We start from the raw sequence: 20,377 nt of genomic DNA on the forward strand, positions 1-20,377 counted from the left end.
GGGTTCGATCCTTACTACGGGAGCTGTCTACACAATTTGTACATTCTCCCTGTGACTGCCTGGGTTTTCTCCGGGTGCTCCAAGTATCCTCCCACACTCCAAGAACATACAGGTTTGTAGGTTAATTGGCTTCTATAAATTGTAAATTGTTCCTAGTGTGTAGGATAGTGCTAGTGTATGGGTTGGCATGGACTCGGTGGCCGATGGGCCTGTTTCCACACTGTATCTCGTCTAAAGAGTGGTAGTGAAGGCTTAAGGTAGGTTTGCTTTCATAGCTTTGAGTATAAAACACAGGAAATCATAATGCAGCATTATAAGAGTTTGGGTTGGCCACATTTGGAGTATTGCAGGTAGTTCTAGTCGCCCCATTACAGGGATGTGGAGGCTTTGGAAAGGGTGCAGAGAAGACTTACCAGAATGATGCGTGGATTAGGGGGTATTAGCTACTGAGAGCGGTTGGACAAACTTGGATTGTTTTCTCTGGATTGCTGGAGGTTGTGGGAAGACCTGATTAAAGTAGGTCAAATTATGAGGCAAAGATAGTGTGGGCCTTCAAAACCCCTTTCCCTGGATGGAAAAATCAAATTAGGGGCAGCACGGTGGCTCAGCGATAGAATTGCGGTGTTACAATGCCAGGGACCGCGGTTCATTCCTGACCACGAGGAGTTGACGGAGGAATTGGGAGTAGGGGATCTCACCATCTCCATCACAGGAGACAGACTAGTGACTGACATCTACTACAAACCCACTGACTCCCACAGTTATCTGGACTACACTTCTTCCCACCCTGTCTCCTGCAAAAAGTCTATCCCCTACTCCCAATTCCTCCATCAACGCCGCATCTGCGCCCAGGATGAGGTGTTTCACATTAGGGCATCAGAGATGTCCTCATTCTTTAGGAAACGGGGCTTCCCCTCTTCCATTATAGATGAGGTTCTCACTAGGGCCTCCTCTATATCCCGCAGCTCCGCTCTTGCTCCCCCTCCCCCCATTCTTAACAAGGACAGAATCACCCTTGTCCTCACCTTCCACCCCATCAGCCAGCGTATCCAACAAATTATCGTCCAACATTTCCGTCACCTCCAACGGGATCCCACTACTGGCCACATCTTCCCATCTCCTCCTCCTGCTTTCCGCAGAGACTGTTCCCTCCGTAACTCGTCCCTTCCTACCCAAACCATTCCCTCCCCAGGCACTTTCCCCTGCAACCGCAGGAGATGCAACACCTGTCCCTTTACTTCCCCCCTCGACTCCATCCAAGGACCCAAACAGTCTTTCCAGGTGAGACAGAGGTTCACCTGCACCTCCTCCAACATCATCTATTGTATCCGCTGTTCCAGATGTCAACTTCTCTACATCAGCGAGACCAAAAGCAGGCTCGGCTATCGTTTTGCTCAACACCTTCGCTCAGTCCGCCTTAACCAAACTGATCTCCCGGTGGCTGAGCACTTCAACTCCCACTCCCAGTCTGACCTTTCTGTCATGGGCCTCCTCCAGTGTCATAGTGAGGCCCACCGCAAATTGGAGTTAACAGCACCTCATATTTCGCTTGGGCAGCTTGCAGTGCATCGGTATGAACATTGACTTCTCTAACTTTAGATAGTTCCATTGTCCCTCTCTTCCCCTTCCCCTTCCCAATTTTCCCACTGTCTTCCTGTCTCCACCTATATCCTTTCTTTGTCCCGCCCCCCCTGACATCATGCATCACTCTGAATGCATTCAAGAGAGAGCTCTTAAGGATAGTGGAGTCAGGGGGTATGGGGAGAAGGCAGGAACGGGGTACTGATTGAGAATGATCAGCCATGATCACATTGAATGGTGGTGATGGCTCGAAGGGCCGAATGGCCTACTCCTGCACCTATTGTCTATTATCTATCAGTCTGAAGAAGGGTCTCGACCCGAAACGTCACCCATTCCTTCTCCAGAGATGCTGCTTGACCTGCTGAGTTACTCTAGCATTTTGTGATATCTTCGAGGGGTACTGTAGGTATGGGTTTGTAGGCTAATGGGCTTAGTATAATTGTAAGTTGTCCATATTGTGTGGGATAGTGCTAGTGTGTGCAGAAATTGCGGGTCGGCGTGGACTTGGTGGGCTGAAGGGCCTGTTACCACACTATATCTCTAAACAAAACTAATCAAATTAAATACGAAGGGAAATAGCTTCATGGTGAGAGGGATTTAAGTTTAATGGAGATGTGCAGGGCAACCTTTTTTACATGGTGGCGAGTGCCTTGAAGGTGCTGCTGGGGGTGGTTGAGATAGATAGTGGCATTAACTTACTCTGCTGTATAAAGTAAGAGTTAATTGTGTTTTGTTAATTGTTAACAGTTAATTGTTAATTTTGTTTTGTAATTTGATGAACCAAACCAGATGAATATTGCTTTACAATCTATACTGTGCATGTAGTTTGTGTTATTAGTAATTGAGGAATAATACATCCTTTGATATAAGTAACGGCAGTTTTCCATTTCACTTTGTTTGCAATTAGTTCTTTTCAAACTAAAGTTGCAGTAGGAACTTTGCATTATACTTGTATTAATAGTTTGTTGCAACAAAGCTGCTTCAAAACTAAATAAGGTATAGATTAGCAGCCTAACCATTTAGAGGTTCTTTAGAATGTAGAGAAATAGTGTGGATACAGCTCTATTCGGCCCACTGAATCTGTCAACCAATGATTACCCTCGGTACTAGAGTTGCAGTGTGTATGATCAACAAATGCCACTTGCCAAACCTTCTTTGAATGCCATCCATGCAACCTCAGCAAGGAACCTTCCTTCATTGCCATTTGGCCTGAACCTTGAACTGACTAATGAACTGTTTGAAATACTTTCATCCAAGCGGTAGGTGTGCAGCTTGTGATGCAAGTACTGAAGTTCAATAATGCAGCTCCACACCGCCCTCTTAAGGTCAGTTAGAAGTTGATAATAAATATTGTCTAATTTGGAACAAAATTGAAACCATGAAAACTTCAAAACTAGTTTCCATGTTTATTGTTAATATTTTTTCAGTAATTCAGATTAAATGAATAAAAATTCAGATTTTAGATGGATGATTTAATTGAAATTAATCCAATGCACAGAGGTTAAACTATATTTTAAAATATTGCAGATGGCTCAGATTCCAGAGATAAACCAAAACTGTACCGTTTACAGCTGAATGTAACTGATGTTGGCACTGAAAAGTCTGATGAGAACTCCATTCAGGTAAAAAATAATTTTCTGTACCATTCTCCATAAAAGCATCTAAAAGACGATCTGTGAATGTATTTTTAATTGACCTATATTTGGACTTGTAATAATCACTTTAAATTGTTTTCTAGGACTACAAATCCAATCCCGTAACATTGGTGTGGGGGGGGGGGGGGGGGGGGGGAGGTACATCTGTAGTTTCATGTGCATGCTCCATTATTCCATGAATAACCTTTTGTTGAAAGGGAACTGGAATTTAGAAATAAGGAAGTATTCTGCACCTGGAGTATTGGGCTCAATTTTGAATCCTTTTTTTAACAACGGGTATTCTCACATTGGAGACAGTTGAAAAGAGATTCAACAGGCTAATTCATGGGATGAAATGAGATGTATCCTCTTAAAAGTGCCTAATAAATTGGATCGATATATTTTGTAGTGGAGAAAAATGAAGGATCATCTGATTGAACTACAAGATTCTAGGAGCAAGATGCTACGATGTTCCCATAATAGGGGAGTGTCAAATGAGGGAACATAGTTGCAAGTAAAGGGGATGATTTTGAAAAACAACACTGACTTTACTGTATTTGTAATAATGGCAGATTTGTGATAGATTTAACTTTTGTGTGTGATTAAATTTCACTTCGCTTTTGTAGCTCTTTGGTCCAGGAATTCAATCTCATCATTGTGATCTTACCAATATGGATGGAATAGTAACAGTTACCCCTCGCAGCTTTGATGCTGAAACCTATGTTGATGGCCAACATATTACTGAAACAGTCATGTTGCAAAGTGGTATGAACATTCAGTTTGGGTCATCTCATGTGTTCAAGTTTGTGGATCCTAGTCAGAATTATATGGCCAAGAGACCCGTGGAGGCAGGACCCATGGTCAAGGGCCAGAAAATTAAATCTGGGTATGTTATTTTTATGTTTAGCCAGTGTGACATATGCTTATTGACCGGTTTTAGTTGGGAGGTATTTGCCAAAGCTGTTAGAATATCATATAATTGCTTCGAAGTGCACGTGTTAACTTTAGAATGTCAATTCTTGTAAAAAAAGTATTAAATACCCGTAACCTCATAATTTTCTTGCTGCATATGTTTTTTGCAATCATAACTAAGTAAATATATAAAGGGAGTCTGTGACTAAAAGTTTCTCTATTTACATTCCTTCATACTGAGATTTCTTCTTGCAGTCCAAACTTTCTAACTGCAAAGTCCTGAAATTGGCAGCCAGTCCTGTCGATCTTCAATTGAAGTTTGAAATGTTTATCTTACATCTCTGAAGCACGAAGTATGTGAAATAGCTGTTATTTACTGAGAGGCATTGGTCTGTCTGTCATACAATTAGCCCCATCAGATTCATTGCTGATGTAATTCTGATGGTAAACAGAGCCAACTCTGATCTGGGACCTGAATCAATTTAAAAGCTTCTTTCGAGCTGAACTATTACCTTTAGATCTGATTGTGCTTTATACACAATGCTCTCTGAAATGAGTTGACATTCGTTAGACCTGAAGTGCCTGCCTTTTAATGGCACTGCCTCTGAATGTCTGTGTTTACACTAAGCTTACAGTTCAGGTGAATGTCTCATGGGCATAAAAAAGATTTGATGGGTTTTGAATTATATCATCACGTTATGAATTTAATATTCATCATGACCTCAAACGATTTTTAAGGTGCCTCGAGTGGTCAGAATTCACAGTCATTCATGAGAAGTGCTTTCGCTCATATTTTTGGTTCAGTAGCCAAAAGTCAGGTTTGGAGACATTCATGAAATTTTATTTGCAGGATTCAAGTGGCATGGTACTTGTTCTTAATGGTCTTCCACCTGATATGCCGTCCTCTGCTACCATTTACAGGAAGATAAAAATCAGTTTCTGATGTGATTTTTCTTGAAATGGGCCTGCTTAAATTGGTACTCGAACATTTCTTAATGCAACCCAAATATTTACGTCTGTGGCCCATTGCTATAAAAGCACAATATTCACTCTGCAGTTGCACACACCCACTGTGAAAACCAAACTCACTAATACAATTTCCCTGGAGGCTTCTCAGAATGAACATGACTATTTCCAAGTTAATTTTGTGAAGTAAAATGTAAGCTAAGTGGACTATCATTATAGTTATCACTAATTTGATGGTATTTTGTGCACATAGCATAGTATTTGAAATATCATCCATCTGAATTCCCCAAACCAGAATTTCATTCAAACGCTGGTCTTAGTGACGCATCTGGTAGAGCTACTGCCTCAGTGTCAGAGACCTGGGTTTGATCCTGAGCTTGGGTGCTCTCTGCGTGGAGTTTGCATGTTCTCCCTCTGACCATGTGGGTTCCCTCCCACATCCCAAAGACACGAGGGGTTTGTAGGTTAATTGCCCTCAGTGTGTAGAGAATGGATGCAAAAGTGGGATAACATAGAACTAGTGTGAATCGGTGATCGATGGTCGGCATGGACACACTGGGGTGAGGGCCTGTTTCCATGCTGTACCCCAAGTGAGAGCCTCGTCTATAGTGGAAAGGGGAACCCCCGTTCCCTAAAGAATGAGGACATCTCCAATGACCTGGTATGGAACACCTCATCTTGGGCGTAGATGCGGCTTAGTCGGAGGAATTGGGAGATGGGGATAGTCTTTACAGGAAGCAGGGTGGAAAGAAGGGTAGTCTAGATAGCTATGGGAATAATTGGCTTTATAATAGATGTCAATCGATAGTCTGTCTTCCACGATGGAGACGGTGAGGTCTAGAGACGGTAGGGAGATGTCGGAGATGGTCCACGTGAATTTGAGTGCAGGATGGAAATTAGTCGTGAAGTTGATGAAGTCAGTGAGTTCTGCATAGGTGCAGGAGGTAGCACCAATGCAGTCATCTGTAGTGGAGGTAGAGTTCAGGGATAGGGCCAGTGTACGCTGGAACAGTGATTGTTTGACATACGCTACAAAGGGGCAGGCATAGCTGGGGCCCATGTCCATGCCCATAGCTACAACTATCGACTGAAATCTATTATAAACCCACTGGCTCCCATAGCTATCTAGACTACACTTCTTCCCACCCTGCTTCCTGTAAAGATTCTATCCCCTATTCCCAATTCCTCCGTTTATGTCGCATCTGCACCCAAGATGAGGTGTTCTATACCAGGTCATCGGAGATGTCCTCATTCTTTCCTGGTCAACTCGTCCCATCCCACCCAAACCACCCCCCCTCAGGTACTTTCCCCTGCAACTGCAGGAGATGCAACACATGTCCCTATACCTCCCCCCTCGACTGTCCAAGGACCCTGACAGTCTTTTCATGTGAGGCAGAGATTCATTTGCACCTCCTCCAACCTCATCTGCTCTTCCAGGTGTGGACTCCTGTATATCGGCGAGACGAAGCACAGGCTCGCGATTGTTTCGCTGAACACCTCCGCTCAGTCCGCCTAAACCTACCTGATCTCCTGGTTGCTCAACACTTTAACTCCCCCTCCCATTCCCACACTGAACTTTCTATCCTGAGCCTCCATTGTCAGAGTGAGGCCCAGTGCAAATTGGAGGAACAGCACCTCCTATTTTGCTTGGGCAGTTTACACCCCAGCGGTATGAACATTGACTTCTCTAACCAAGTAGCCCACTCCCCTGACACCAGTCTCAAGAAGGGTCACGTCCTGAAATGTCACCCATTCCTTCTCTCCAGAGATGCTGCTTGTCCTGAGCTACTCCAGCATTTTGTGTCTATCTTCAATATATTGTACAATCCTAGTTAATGTAGTCTATTATTTCTCAGTCTTGTTATTTATCTGGTACCATTATACTGTAATTGGAAAAAACGTTGCAATAGAAATTAAGTTGAAGAATGTCTCTGAATCTTAATTGCTGTGATTTATAGGCAAGGGTCTAGAAGTGTCCAGGAAACTACATTTGATATTGATGGAGACATTCACAGTGGTATATCGTTACCTATAAGCAAGGTATTTTAACTTTTGCTTCTGAAATTAAAGCTCTTGTTTCTATTTTTTGTGAAATTCAGTTGCACAAAATATTTTTTTCTTAATCATTATAGTTTTCTACTTTGTACACTGCTTATAAGGCTGGCTGTATTAACATAACAAATTTACATTTTTGTATACCACCCATGTCAGTAAATGATTAGATTTGTGTTTAAGAAAGTTCCTTGCTTAATGTGCCAAGTCATACCCTGCATACAATATCCACTTTGTTGATTCTCCAACCAAGTCTGTTATAGTCCTATAGCACAGAAACAGACCCTTTGGCCCAACTTGTATATACCAACCAAGATGCCCCGTCCACACTAGCCCGACCTGCCTGCGCTCGGCCCATATCCCTCTCAAACTTTCCTATCCATGTATCTGTCCAAATGTCTTTTGGATGTTATCGTACTTTTCTCAACTACCTCCTCTGGCAACGTGTTCAATATACCCACCACCCTCTTTGTTCTGTTCCATGAACAACTTTAGCTAAAAACCTCCCCTGGAGCATATAATGAAATGTCTTATCGAAGTTCAATTTAACATACATGTGCTCTCATCCCTGCCTCAGAGAAAAAACAAGCTTTTCCCTTGTCCTCACTCGCCTTCACGTCAATGTGGTCATCCATTACCATTTCTGATGCTTCTGGTAGGATGCCACCAAAGTGCTCGTTATGGATGCCTGCAAGAGAAATGAAAGGGATAAGTAAATTTACAAGATTTCTTAAAAAAAAACCTTGAGCAGGACGTATGAATAGAGATTATTACAGGGATGTTGTCAGAAAATGTATTGAGCTCAGATATGTACATGGAATGGATACAGAAAGCAAAACCCCCCAAAATATTTAATAAAAACTTGATTATATATTGGGAGAAATAAATCCAGTGTTTTTGAAATTTGGTGACCATCTTCTGAGTTAATTTCTTATTAAGATCCTGATTTCTGCCCTCATTCTATTTTTGATTTGGCCTCAATTCAGTTTTCCATGCACCATTTTCCAGTTCATTTTGGCATAAACCGTCATTGTGTCCCATTAAGAATATTTTGAAAACTATATTCTTGATGGATTACATGAGCGGTTGACATATTTTGGAGAAAATATTTCTTCCATCCATCACAGGATCTTGGTTGAATGTGATAAACATTCAATTATACACACAAAGTGCATAAGTAACTCAGTGGGTCAGGCAGCATCTTTGGGAAAAAAAGGATAGGTGATGTTTTGGATCGGTACCCTTCTTCAGAGTCTGAAGAAACATCCCAACCCAAAATCCGCCTATCTTTTTTTTCCTCCAGAAATGCTTCCTAACCTGCTGAGTTACTCCAGCGCTTTGTGTCTATCCAGCGTTGTTAGTTCTTTCTTTCTAAACTTTCAATTATAGTGTGTTATTTTACACCTTCATAAACAATACAAATATGTTGAATAGAAATGGCAATAACATTGTATGGCTGGAATGCATTCAACGGTGTTTTTTGAAATGGACCATTTATTAACAGAATATGCTGTAAAGATAGTCTCAGCTTTTTTTTACTTGGGATGGAATCAAGAAGAAAAAAATGTGCATTATTCAGGCATGTGAATTTTCTGCAGATTTCCGTGTTTTTTTACATCTATTTTCCACGCTTTTTGCATGGTTTCTGCGTTTTTCACGTTGCCAAATAAACGGAGAAATCGGATCGGAACCCCCCCCCCCCAAACAAAAGGATGTATAGACTTGTAATGAACACTAGGATTCTGCTAGAGGTCGCTAGGGTTCTGTGAGAAATCCCCCGCGCCCTGGAAAACTCCTCGAAAATATGGCACCTAGGCTGGGCAAGGCAGCCAATCTCGACCTCTTCGGGACTTCCATGGCCAATTTGCCAATTCGGCCGCTAGAGGTCACTAGAGGTTCCGCGCGAAATCCACCTTTTTGGGCTGATTATCAATTAATGTGCGAATTTACTTCAATGTAACGTCTGTTTTTACTTTGAAATGCACTAGAAGAGGCTTAAAACTGGTAATTTTGTGTGTAATTTCCCCAAGTTTTTCCACTTTTTTGACCCCGTTGTACGCCTTGCTCGGCGCTTTAACTCTTTTTTTAAATCTCACTTATATGCCTGATTATTACTCTTTCAATTCGTTTTGTGAAGCTGCATTGGACATAGTCTGTGAAAAAATTAGTTGCGTCATTTCATCAATGCACACGTGAAGAGAATGTTCTAATAATCAGAAATATGATGTAGGTCCACCATAGATTTTCCGGCACCCTTGGTTCCAGAGCCTTGCTGGATTATCTGTTTACCGGACCAACAGAGGTTGTGTAATAACACAATACACCTCTGACCCACTAATTATGCACCTCCCGTGTCTCTAAAGCACCATGGACTGCTAGAAACGTACATAAAACATATTAAATTTAAAGCAAAACTTGCATTTCTTCCATGGGCAACCTGGACTAATTAGTTGCCCTCTGAAGTCCCGATGAAGGTTGGATTGGCCGCTGCCAGAGGGGCTAAAGAGCAGCTTTTCCAGCATGACTGCTCGGCTGACCCGAGAGATCTGGTCGCAGGGGACAAATTCGACCCACCGATCGGCCGCAGAAGTCGGCTATGGGAATGGCTCCGCCCGGGCTGGAGTTCCAGAGCCGTGGCCACAAGGGGCAAATTCGACCCGCTGATCGGCCACGGACGTCCCGATGAGGTTGAGATCGGTTGCCTCTTCTGCTCTTGGCGCCACATTTTGGGGGAGACTTGCAGAGTGGATTTCAAGTGCACTCATAATTTTGTCTGGATTAAAGATGGCAGTCTATCAGTTGCTGGGAAAGTGATGGTGGGCCTGTATTAATGTATTTCAAAATTCTTAATGTCAAATAAACAATTATTTGATGTCAAACACAGAATGGTACATTCAGTTCAAATACCCACGGTTGCATTCTAAATTAAAATGTGATTCAGACTTGGGCCTGATCAGCGATTTGATCTGAAGATTTGGGAATATTCAGTGTACCGACCCCTTACATAGAAACATAGAAAATAGGTGCAGGAAGAGGCCAATCGGCCCTTCGAGCCAGCACCGCCATTCATTGTGATCATGGTTGATCGTCCCCAATCAATACCCCGTGCCTGCCTTCTCCCCATATCCCTTGATTCCACTAGCCCCTAGAGCTCCATCCAGTGATTTGGCTTCCACTGCCCTCTGTGGTAGAGAATTCCACAAATTCACAACTCACTGGGTGAAAAAGTTTTTTCTCACCTCAGTTTTAAATGGCCTCCCCTTTATTCTAAGACTGGCCCCTGGTTCTGGACTCGCCCAACATTGGGAACATTTTTCCTGCATCTAGCTTGTTCAGTCCTTTTATAATTTTATATGTTTCTATAAGATCCCCTCTCGTCCTTCTAAACTCCAGTGAATACAAGCCTAGTCTTTTCAATCTTTCCTCGTATGTCAGTCCCGCCATCCCAGGGATCAATCTCGTGAACCTACGCTGCACTGCCTCAATTACAAGGATGTCCTTCCTCAAATTAGGAGACCAAAACTGTACACAATACTCCAGATGTGGCCTTATCAGGGCCCTATACAACTGCAGAACCTCTTTACTCCTGTACTGAAATCCTCTTGTTACGAAGGCCAACATTCCATTAGCTTTCTTCACTGCCTGCTGTACCTGCACGCCAACTTTCAGTGACTGGTGTACAAGGACACCCAGGTCTCGCTGCACCTCCCCCTTACCTAACCTAACTCCATTGAGATAATAATCTGCCTCCTTGTTTCTACAGCTAAAGTAGATAACCTCACATTTATCTATATTATTATACTGCATCTGCCACGCAAATGCCCACTCACTCAACCTGTCCAGGTCACCTTGCAACCTCCTAACATCCTCCTCACAGTTTACACTGCCACCCAGCTTTGTGTCATCCGCAAACTTGCCAGTGTTGTTTCTAATTCCTTCTTCCAAGTCATTAATATATATGGTAAACAGTTGCGGCCCCAACACCGAGCCTTGCGCCACTCCACTCGCCACTGCCTGCCATTCTGAAAAGGACCCGTTTACTCCTACTCTTTGCTTCCTGTCTGCCAACCAATTTTCTATCCATGTCAACACCCTACCCCCAATACCATGTGCTCTAATTTTAGTCACCAATCTCCCGTGCGGGACCTTATCAAAGGCTTTCTGAAAGTCTAGATACACTACATCCACTGGCTCACCTTCATCCATTTTACTTGTCACGTCCTCAAAAAATTCCAGAAGATTAGTCAAGCATGATTTCTCTTTCATAAATCCATGCTGACTTGGACTTATCCGTTTACTGCTATCCAAATGCACTGTTATTACCTCTTTAATAATTGACTCCAGCATCTTTCCCACCACCGAAGTCAGGCTAACTGGTCTGTAATTCCCCGTTTTCTCTCTCGCTCCTTTCTTGAAAGGTGGGATAATATTAGCTATCCTCCAATCCACAGGAACTGATCCTGAATCTATTGAACATTGGAAAATGATCACCAATGCGTCCACTATTTCTAGAGCCACTTCCCTGAGGACCCTGGGGTGCAGACCATCAGGCCCAGGGGATTTATCATCCTTCAGCCCCATTAGTCTACCCAATACTATTTCTCGCCTAATGCAAATTTCTTTCAGTTCCTCTACCCCCCTAGATCCTCTGTCCTCCAGTACATCTGGGAGATTGTTTGTGTCTTCCTTAGTGAAGACAGATCCGAAGTACCTGTTCAACTGTTGCAATCTTCTGACCTGTGTTTCTCTTCAAAACCTGACACTGCAAATGTTTTGTTTTCCTTAGAGTTCAGATAGATTGGATAGTGATTCCTCTTTCGGTGATCGCAATGTGGTGAAGCCAATAATCAAAGTGGAGCAACAAGACAGCTACAAGCAGGAGATGAGGCAAGGCACAATCTTCGTAATCATTCAAATTCCTATTGCATTTAGTGCATTTTAAGATCTTGCAGAATTTTTGGTGGGCATATTCAACGTCATATGGTTGCTAGAACATTCTTATACTACTGCAAGTGATTCTGCACGTCATTCCATTCAAAGTGGAGATATTTAAAATCCTCAAACACATAGCTGAAGTAACTCAAGCAGTTTAAAACAACATTTTCATAATTGATTGAGGTGCCTGCTGGTGTGGTTCAGATCTCAGAAACACATAGCCTAGTAGACCCAAAAGTTCCTGCCAGGTCTGATCTTCAAGTACCATTTTTCGCAGTTGGCTAAAGTCTAAGCTAAGAAGCCGTGGTAAGTTTCTTCAGTAATGTCTGCATTCACTGAGAATAGGTTCCTTGGATGTAGAAAATGGTCCATATTTTGCAGGGTTTTGACATGATCCTTTATTCCTGGAGGACACTGGTGGAACAGAGACGGATTGGTAGAGGATCTTTGTCTTGCTTGTGCTGGCTGTAATGCATGGTAATTCTCTTTTAAATCAGTGAAAGGGTTGACAATGCATTAGAACTTTGCCACTGTCCATAACCACAAGCATGATCAGCATTCTGTAGGACAAGGTCCGATGTTTGGATAACCTTACTTCTGTAATCCAGTGCCATAGGTTGAAGGGGATGCATTACTTTTATTCATCCAGCAAGATTGTTGGAGGTGAAATGCAATGTTGGGTCAAAAAGAAATCAAGTGAAGCATTGTGGCAATGATTTCAATCTTGCCTGACACCAGTCTTTATTGACAGTGGTTCTGTTGTTGACCCCTTGGTTAGTATCACAACTTGCATGCCATTGTGGAGCAGGTGTAAGGTATACACTAACTTTTGTTGGAACCCGAATTTGAGATGAGTGTCATGTTACACAAGGCGAACTCTTAGCCTGAGAAGAATTCAGTTCATGTATAAAGATACAGCCTGCATGTCACCGCTGTTCAGGTAACAAAAATTAACTCTTACTGTATTTACAAATTACTATCCAAAAAGAAGAGAGATGGAATCTAATTTAAGTTGAAAAACAGAAATGCCATTTTTTTTTCAATTAGACTTTCTTGACACATGCACAGATGATTTGGCTTCTTCGCATTACAGAAAATCCTGAAATTGACCATTTTCTAGCAATGCAATCGCCTCCCCCATAATATGGAGCTCAACTATATAACAAACTTCGTCAGATCAGATTTGTTTTACTGTTACAGCGTCTGCTTTGTCCTTTGTCAAAATGGTGCTTCAGAGTTTTTAAATGCCTGTAGAGGTTTTCCTCTTGATATTTTTGACACATTTGGCAATTAACTAATGTTGCTGTTCAACAGTAACAGATTGGCTCATTTAATACTGTCAATATAATGTCAAATACTAATAGACCTATCTTGATTTTTCATTTTTATATGTTAGCTTTAAAATTAGTTTTGATTAACATCAGACGCTAATCTACAATACATCTGATCAATTGATAATATAAGCATCTAAGCTATAGATTACTCGCAATGTCTGCAGATTGCAGATGACCAATAGGGGGATTGCACGGCAGGCAAGGTCACGACCCCTGACCTGTACTTTTGCCATGCAACGCCTTCTGGGGGGCAAGCTGTGTACTGCAGGCAATCACTTTCAGTGCAGCAGGCCCTCTTTGCTTAGTCTTTTTCTATTTTAGGTTTGGAACGACTTCTGTGGTGGAACAATTCGCCAGTCCTAATGAGAGGGTGTTGCAGTTGAATGTTGCGGCTGCACGTTGCTGCAGCTCGGCTTCACCCGTCTTCTTCCATCAATGCTTCTCCGGCTCCCTCCTGGCGTTCCGAGCGTCCCGACACCTCTCCCCGTTCCTGCGCTCCTCGCTCCTCCAGGCTCTGCGCCCCTGCTCCGCTCCTCGCTTACTGCAGCTCTTTGGCCCCTTGCTTCCTGCAGCTCTTCGGCCCCTCGCCACTCCTGCTTGCCCTCCAGCCCTGCTCCCCGCTCGCCATCCCCGTCAGCCGGGCTCCGTGTCCACTTGGAAATCAACACCTCTTGGCTGGGGCTGCCGAGCAGAGCCGTGGCCTGCTCCTCTGCCTTGGCTCCCAGCGCCCGGCCCAGCTCTTGCTGCTGCTCAGCCTCATCTGCCGATCGGCCTCTCCCCAGTCGTCTTCCTCCTCCTCTTCGGGCTCGGCACTCCACTCCTCCTCCTCGTCCACCGGTTCCACCTCCAAGGCCGTTGAGCACAGCTCCCTGGGCCCTTCGCCCTCAGGCGGTTCGCTGACCTCCAGCGCTCGCTGCTTCTGCCCCTGCAGACCCTCCAGGCCCCTCGGCTGGGGTTCTTCCGAATGCTCCTCTCCCAGGTCACTCAACTCCGTCATTTCCTCCTCCTCCTCCTCTTCTTCTTCTCCCCCCGGTCGGCGGCCCTCTGCTTCTCGGCCTTGCTCTCCTGCCTCCCTTCCCGGCCGCGTTTCCCCTTCTCCCGCCGGCTGGCCAGATGTCTTCCCAGCTGCTTCTTGCATCCGCGGGCTTGGCAGCCCTTCTCCGGGTTCCTCTTCCTTCAGCTTCTTCCCCATTTTTTACAGCACAAAAATCGACCATTTTAGTGTTTTTTTCAAGGTAAGAAAGTACGTGTTGCTAGTGTATGCCGGATGTTGCCATGCCCTCCAGATGGCTTGAGCGACTCCGTGCACCACGCCCTTTGACCGTACGAGCATACGTGCAATCCCCATATAGGCCATTTGTAAACCTCTAAAATGTTGAGCTCCAGAGATTCATGATAAGAGAAAATCTATCTTAAATAGACAGTCTTATTATTTTAAACAATTCCGTAGTTTTTCTCCCCCATATCCTTCCTGTCAAGTTGCTTCAGGATCTTGTATTTCAGCTAAATCAGCTTCTCCTTTCTAAACTCCAGCAGAGACAATCATAGCCAGAACAATGTGTCCTCAGGGCAATCTTTCCAGTCAAGATATCATTCTGATAAACCTCTGACATTAGCACTTTTCCTTTATCCTGGTAATCCACTCTATCTGAGGTTTCAGCATTCTTCTTAGTGCAGGCCACAGTACTCAAGCTTACTCAATAATAATAATAATAATAATAATAATATTCATTTATTGTCATTGCAACGAGTACAACGAAATTAAAAAATAGCCAATCCTGACGGTGCGTACAAACATATATGCAATAAATGCAAAAACAAATAAATACATAAATACAATTATATTAAGTACAAGATTTTTTAACGCTGTTGCCTAGTGCAAAGGTAGTGTTCAGTTCTCGTATGGCCCTGGGGTAAAAACTGTTCTTAAGTCTGTTTGTTCGGGATTTGATCGACCTGAAACGTCGACCAGAGGGCAGATGAACAAACAGACGGTGGCCGGGGTGGGATGGATCTTTTATTATTTTGCCTGCTCTACTGAGGCAGCGTAGGCTGAACAGGTGCTCCAGGGAGGGCAGTGAGCAGCCGATGATCTTCTGGGCCGTCGTGATGACCCTCTGAAGGGCCTTCCTGTCCTTTTCTGAGCAGCTGGCGTACCATGTGGTTATACAGTATGCCAGCACACTCTCGATGGAGCAGCGTTAGAAGGACAACATGAGCTTCTCCTGCAGGTTGGTTTTCCTGAGGATCCTCAGGAAGTGGAGTCTCTGCTGTGCCTTCTTTACTGTGGTGATGGTGTTGGTAGACCAGGTAAGATCCTCTGCGATGTGCGTAGCCAGGAACCTGAATGATACATCATTAGGCGACCATTTACAAATTTATTTATGTCCTTATAAAACATTAAGATCTTGTGTGTTTTTTCAGCTGCCTTCCCAGTTTACTTGCTTCCCCTAAATATATGTGTATGCCACTGGTTATCTCTATTCCAGCAATTCCTCTCCCAACTTTAAATTGATAACATTTAATGTTGCATCGCTTCATTGAATCCATGGTTACTTTCAATTTTTCTAGTTATCGTTAAAGTATGTTTCTGGTGCCTCAGTTACTTCTTGCCCTTTACCCTTTTTTTGATTGATCTAGGAAGTTTGTCACTTGGGTTTGCCCTCTAACTTATTTGTGAAAACATCAACTGATGGATGCGTTCAATATCTTTTACACGTCTCAGGATTCTTGTTGCATTCTTTCTGCTCCCAATAACTCAAATTACCTCTTTTGTTGGTAATTGTTGGCCTCCAGTTATGAAGAGTTAGCAACTAAAGCATTAAATTGTTCGGTTAATTTATTTGCTGCTCATCTCTGGAACCTTTTTGTTTCATATTTTAGATCTTTGTAACTTTAAGCAGTGAGATTTAATGCAGTGATTTTATTTTGTAGTTCCTTGTAAACATTGATATTTAAACTTAGCATTTCTAAAAGTAGTTGAGATCTAATGTGCAGCATGTACTTTATTGCTGACCTGCTGTGCTCAAAAAGACCATTCAATTAAATACAATATCAATATTGCAGATCCTGTTCTGGTTTTAAAGTTAATACCCTATTGCCATTAAACAAAACCATGCATGGAACCTAGGGATGGAAGCATGAATAGTTTTAGACTGAAATTTTATTATATCTGCCAGTGTCAAAGTTTGTTTTGATGCAAATGTTTTATTTTAAATGTTGCAATGTTCTACAGTTGCACAGCCATTGGAAAGGTCAGCATCTGTTGACAGTGGCATTAACTGCAAGTACATTTGTTCTGTTCCAAATTCATTTTTCTCCCCTTCTAGAGCACAAGATGTACAAGGTCAAGAGATCTCTCTGCCAGCCACTATAGAGTTCCGAGAAAGCTGTAAGTACTTATAGCTTGTATGTGTTACAAGCGGAAGTAATATAATGTGCTGCAGGTTGTGGGTCTAAAATTAATTCATAATTTTATACTCGAAATACAATATTTTGCCAGAAGTAAGATTTCCAGTTTACAATCATTTGTCAATTTTCCAAGAACAGATTAGTCCCTTTTTTAATTAATTGATAAATATTGTCAAATTGTAAAAAGCAGTTGACTTTTTAAATGGTGATGATGCAGCCCTTTTGTAAATTGTGGATTCCAGTCCTAGTTAAATTTGAGGCGAACAACTCAGTTGTTACGGAATTTTATAGTTATTGTACCACATTTTAAGTGAGTTACTAAATTGAGGCGTCATCTGCCCCAGCAGGTGGATGTGAAAAATGCTATTTCTCGTTTTGAAGCCATGAGCAGTTACTTTGTTTTAATCAATATCCAGAATCTCAAAATGATGATTCAGTAATTGCTTACCTAATTGCATTTCTGGAACTGGCTGTTTGCAAATGGGTTGCGTATATCAGTACAACAATACCCTTGAAAAGTACTCCTGAGAATTTGAAAAACACCTTAATAAATGTGCCCCTGATTAATTATTTGTTCAAAAAATATTGAGCAAGCCATTTTAGATATCTTATTTCAATTAATCATCATAATTGTTTAGATAGTAACAAAGCTTCTTTATTTTGCAGCTGAAGACGCCTTCCTATCTGCTGTTGTTAATTATACTAATAGTTCCACTATCCACTTCAAACTCTCTCCTACATATGTACTGTATATGACTTGTCGATATGTTATATCCAGTCACTATCGGCCTGATATGAGTCCATCTGAACGTGCACACAAAGTCATTGCAATTGTTAACAAGATGGTTAGCATGATGGAAGGAGTTATTCAGGTGAGTTTTAAGATTAATTGATATTTGAAGTAATTTCAAGTTCATATTTTATGCATACTTTGTGAAGTTTTGTAATTTGGATTAATAATGTAAATATAAGCTTAACAGCAATTACTGAGACTAAAAATATCTTCTGTAGCTCTTCCCATAATGTGTATTACTTTACATTTATGTTTTTCTTAAAGTACATGATTTAATTAATTGAGTACTTAAAATCTCGAAAACAAATAGAGTATAATAAATTGGTTCTCTATGTAACATTTGATGCATTTCACGCACAATGCAGTAAAATTAATCAAGTTGAATCTATGTGAGGGCAAGGTGCAACCTACACTGACTGATACACCCATGAAAAGGGACAAAAAAAAAGTTGATAACTGGTACATAATTATTAACACATTCAGGCAGAAGTCTAAATTGTAGGTATGGTAAATCAGAACATTGTTTTGAAGAGTCAGTTTTCACAGAAGTCCACTATTTTTAGAGTTTTAACAACATGGTTTTGGTGCACAGTATTTCTCCCTCTCCCCATTCTTTCACCTTAACCCACTCTGTTCCTCCTATCTCCATTTCTCTCTCCATTTCTCTCTCCATTTCTCTCTCCATTTCTCTCTCCATTTCTCTCTCCATATTTCTCTCTCCATATTTCTCTCTCCATTTCTCTCTCCATTTCTCTCTCCATTTCTCTCTCCATTTTTCTCTCTCTCCCTCCCTCTCTCCCTCCCTCCCTCTCTCCCTCCCTCTCTCCCTCCCTCCCTCTCTCCCTCTCTCCCTCCCTCCCTCCCTCCCTCCCTCCCTCCCTCCCTCCCTCCCTCCCTCCCTCCCTCCCTCCCTCCCTCCCTCCCTCCCTCCCTCTCTCTCTCTCTCTCTCTCTCTCTCTCTCTCTCTCTCTCTCTCTCTCTCTCTCTCTCTCTCCCTCTCTCTCTCCCTCCCTCTCTCCCTCTCTCCCCCCTCTCCTCTCTCCTCTCTCCCCCTCTCCCCTCTCTCCTCTCTCTTTAAAGATGATGAGATTTAAATAGAAATCTGAAATTTTGTGAGGATATTGAGGCATAATTTTTCCTTTAGACAACTCTAAAAATAATTTGTATCAAAACATCGATTTAACTCCCAGTTGGCTTTGTTAATTGCAATTATTTATTCTTTCAAAGAGTGTTTAATGCCCAAGTAACATTACATTTCTGAGTATGTCCTTATAATTGATCTTTTATTAACCCATTAAAGATATTTGATTATATTAACCAGATTTCATTAATTCTAACTTACCTTTTCTATTGAAAGACTTTGTTAAGAGAAGGAATTATTCTTATTGGGCTAGTTGGAGAAACAATCAATTGTGCGCTACATCTATCTCGTTTCTATTTTGATTTGTTATTCCACCCTATTACTGATCAAGTGCTTGCAGTCACTACTTTGGCAACAACTTGAAATTGTAATTTTTTTTCCCCCCTTTATCCTTTTTTGGGCAGATCTTGATTATAGTGCTTGGATGTGAGATGGCACAGGAGCTAAGTTGCAGCTTTGAGATTTCTCTCAAGGAATTATGTTTTGGAGAATTATAAAACCCCAAATAGTTTATAAACTCTGGGGTGTTTACCTAAACAAAACAAAGGGGAGTTTATGAAGTATCAGAGTTAAGTAATTACCGAGCCAAGACTCACTATTAGACCTGAACGCAAATCTGATTGCCTATCTAAGGAAGGTTTTGTGTAAACCTGCTAAATTGTTTATATTGACAAATATAACAAATCAACAAATTGTACATTGTGGTATCCTGCTGGTTCATTTACCAAGAATATGGAAAAAAATAACTGATTAGTCTTCTTTGTCTAAATACATTACTTTGGATTAAGATCTATCAGGGTATTTTCAAGGAATTATTATTTAAACATTGCTGTAAAATCCCTTTCAATTCCTTGTTAATGTTAAGGGATTTTAAGTTTTGGCAGAACTAAACTTTTAACATTCCATGTCCAGAGTGTTCTGTATTTGGCAGAAATCCTGTAGGAGGGGGGTTCTGTAAATTGTCCATGTGCGCCACTGATAGGTGCTTCATCAGATTGCTCTGCAATGTATCAATAGAAAATGTTTATTTTATACACTTGAAATTCAAATTGCAACTTAAATGGATTTGTAAGAAACTAAAGAAAATAGTTCTCTGGTGCAAATATTGTCCCTCAACTGATCACCAAAAACTGCATTGTGATAAACTTAAAGCAGACTTTTAAGTGAAAGTTTATTCAATGTTGTGTGTTTTTGGTTGTTGTCTGTAATTTTATAAGTAAATTTAATTTTATGCAATGTTTGTGTTGTATTAATCATCATTTGTGTACATCGTGACTTTTTTTCTCTATTTTGCCTGATTCCTATTCCCTTTCCTGCAGGATATAGCACAGTATGAACAGGTAGGACATGTTGCTGGGAGATATTCCCAGCAGTCAGCTTAGCTCAGTTTCTCATGCTTCTCCATATCAGAAACAACAAATCCAACAGCTGGACTGAACCGTACATAACACTCATTTAGCAATTGGAACATGCAGCACTAAAACCCGATGGCACAACTCTGTTGGCATTTCATTTTATCTGCTTAATGCACTTTTTTTGTGGTGATGTACAGAGTCAGCCCATGTTCTTTTGCTTAATGTCTGTGGCCTTGTTCTTTTGTCAGCCTTGTTTAATATTG

General features: G+C 41.8%; 1 protein-coding gene across 11 annotated transcripts in view; it reads left to right on the top strand.

The window, feature by feature from the left end:
* The window catches only part of afdna (afadin, adherens junction formation factor a), a 157,647-nt gene that overhangs the window by 77,236 nt on the left and 60,034 nt on the right, over window positions 1-20,377 (top strand). For 7 of the 11 annotated variants that reach the window (XM_078405184.1, XM_078405188.1, XM_078405191.1 and 4 more), the window contains exons 9-15: window positions 3,109-3,203; window positions 3,842-4,101; window positions 7,052-7,133; window positions 11,932-12,032; window positions 16,744-16,805; window positions 17,492-17,697; window positions 20,079-20,099. In XM_078405184.1, the coding sequence (XP_078261310.1) occupies window positions 3,109-3,203; window positions 3,842-4,101; window positions 7,052-7,133; window positions 11,932-12,032; window positions 16,744-16,805; window positions 17,492-17,697; window positions 20,079-20,099 (827 nt within the window). The remainder of the gene's footprint in view (window positions 1-3,108; window positions 3,204-3,841; window positions 4,102-7,051; window positions 7,134-11,931; window positions 12,033-16,743; window positions 16,806-17,491; window positions 17,698-20,078; window positions 20,100-20,377) is intronic. The other 4 variants (XM_078405185.1, XM_078405187.1, XM_078405193.1 and 1 more) reach the window with 1 other exon arrangement.

This window comes from Rhinoraja longicauda, chromosome 9, assembly GCF_053455715.1.
Source record: "Rhinoraja longicauda isolate Sanriku21f chromosome 9, sRhiLon1.1, whole genome shotgun sequence".
NCBI lineage: Eukaryota > Metazoa > Chordata > Chondrichthyes > Rajiformes > Arhynchobatidae > Rhinoraja > Rhinoraja longicauda.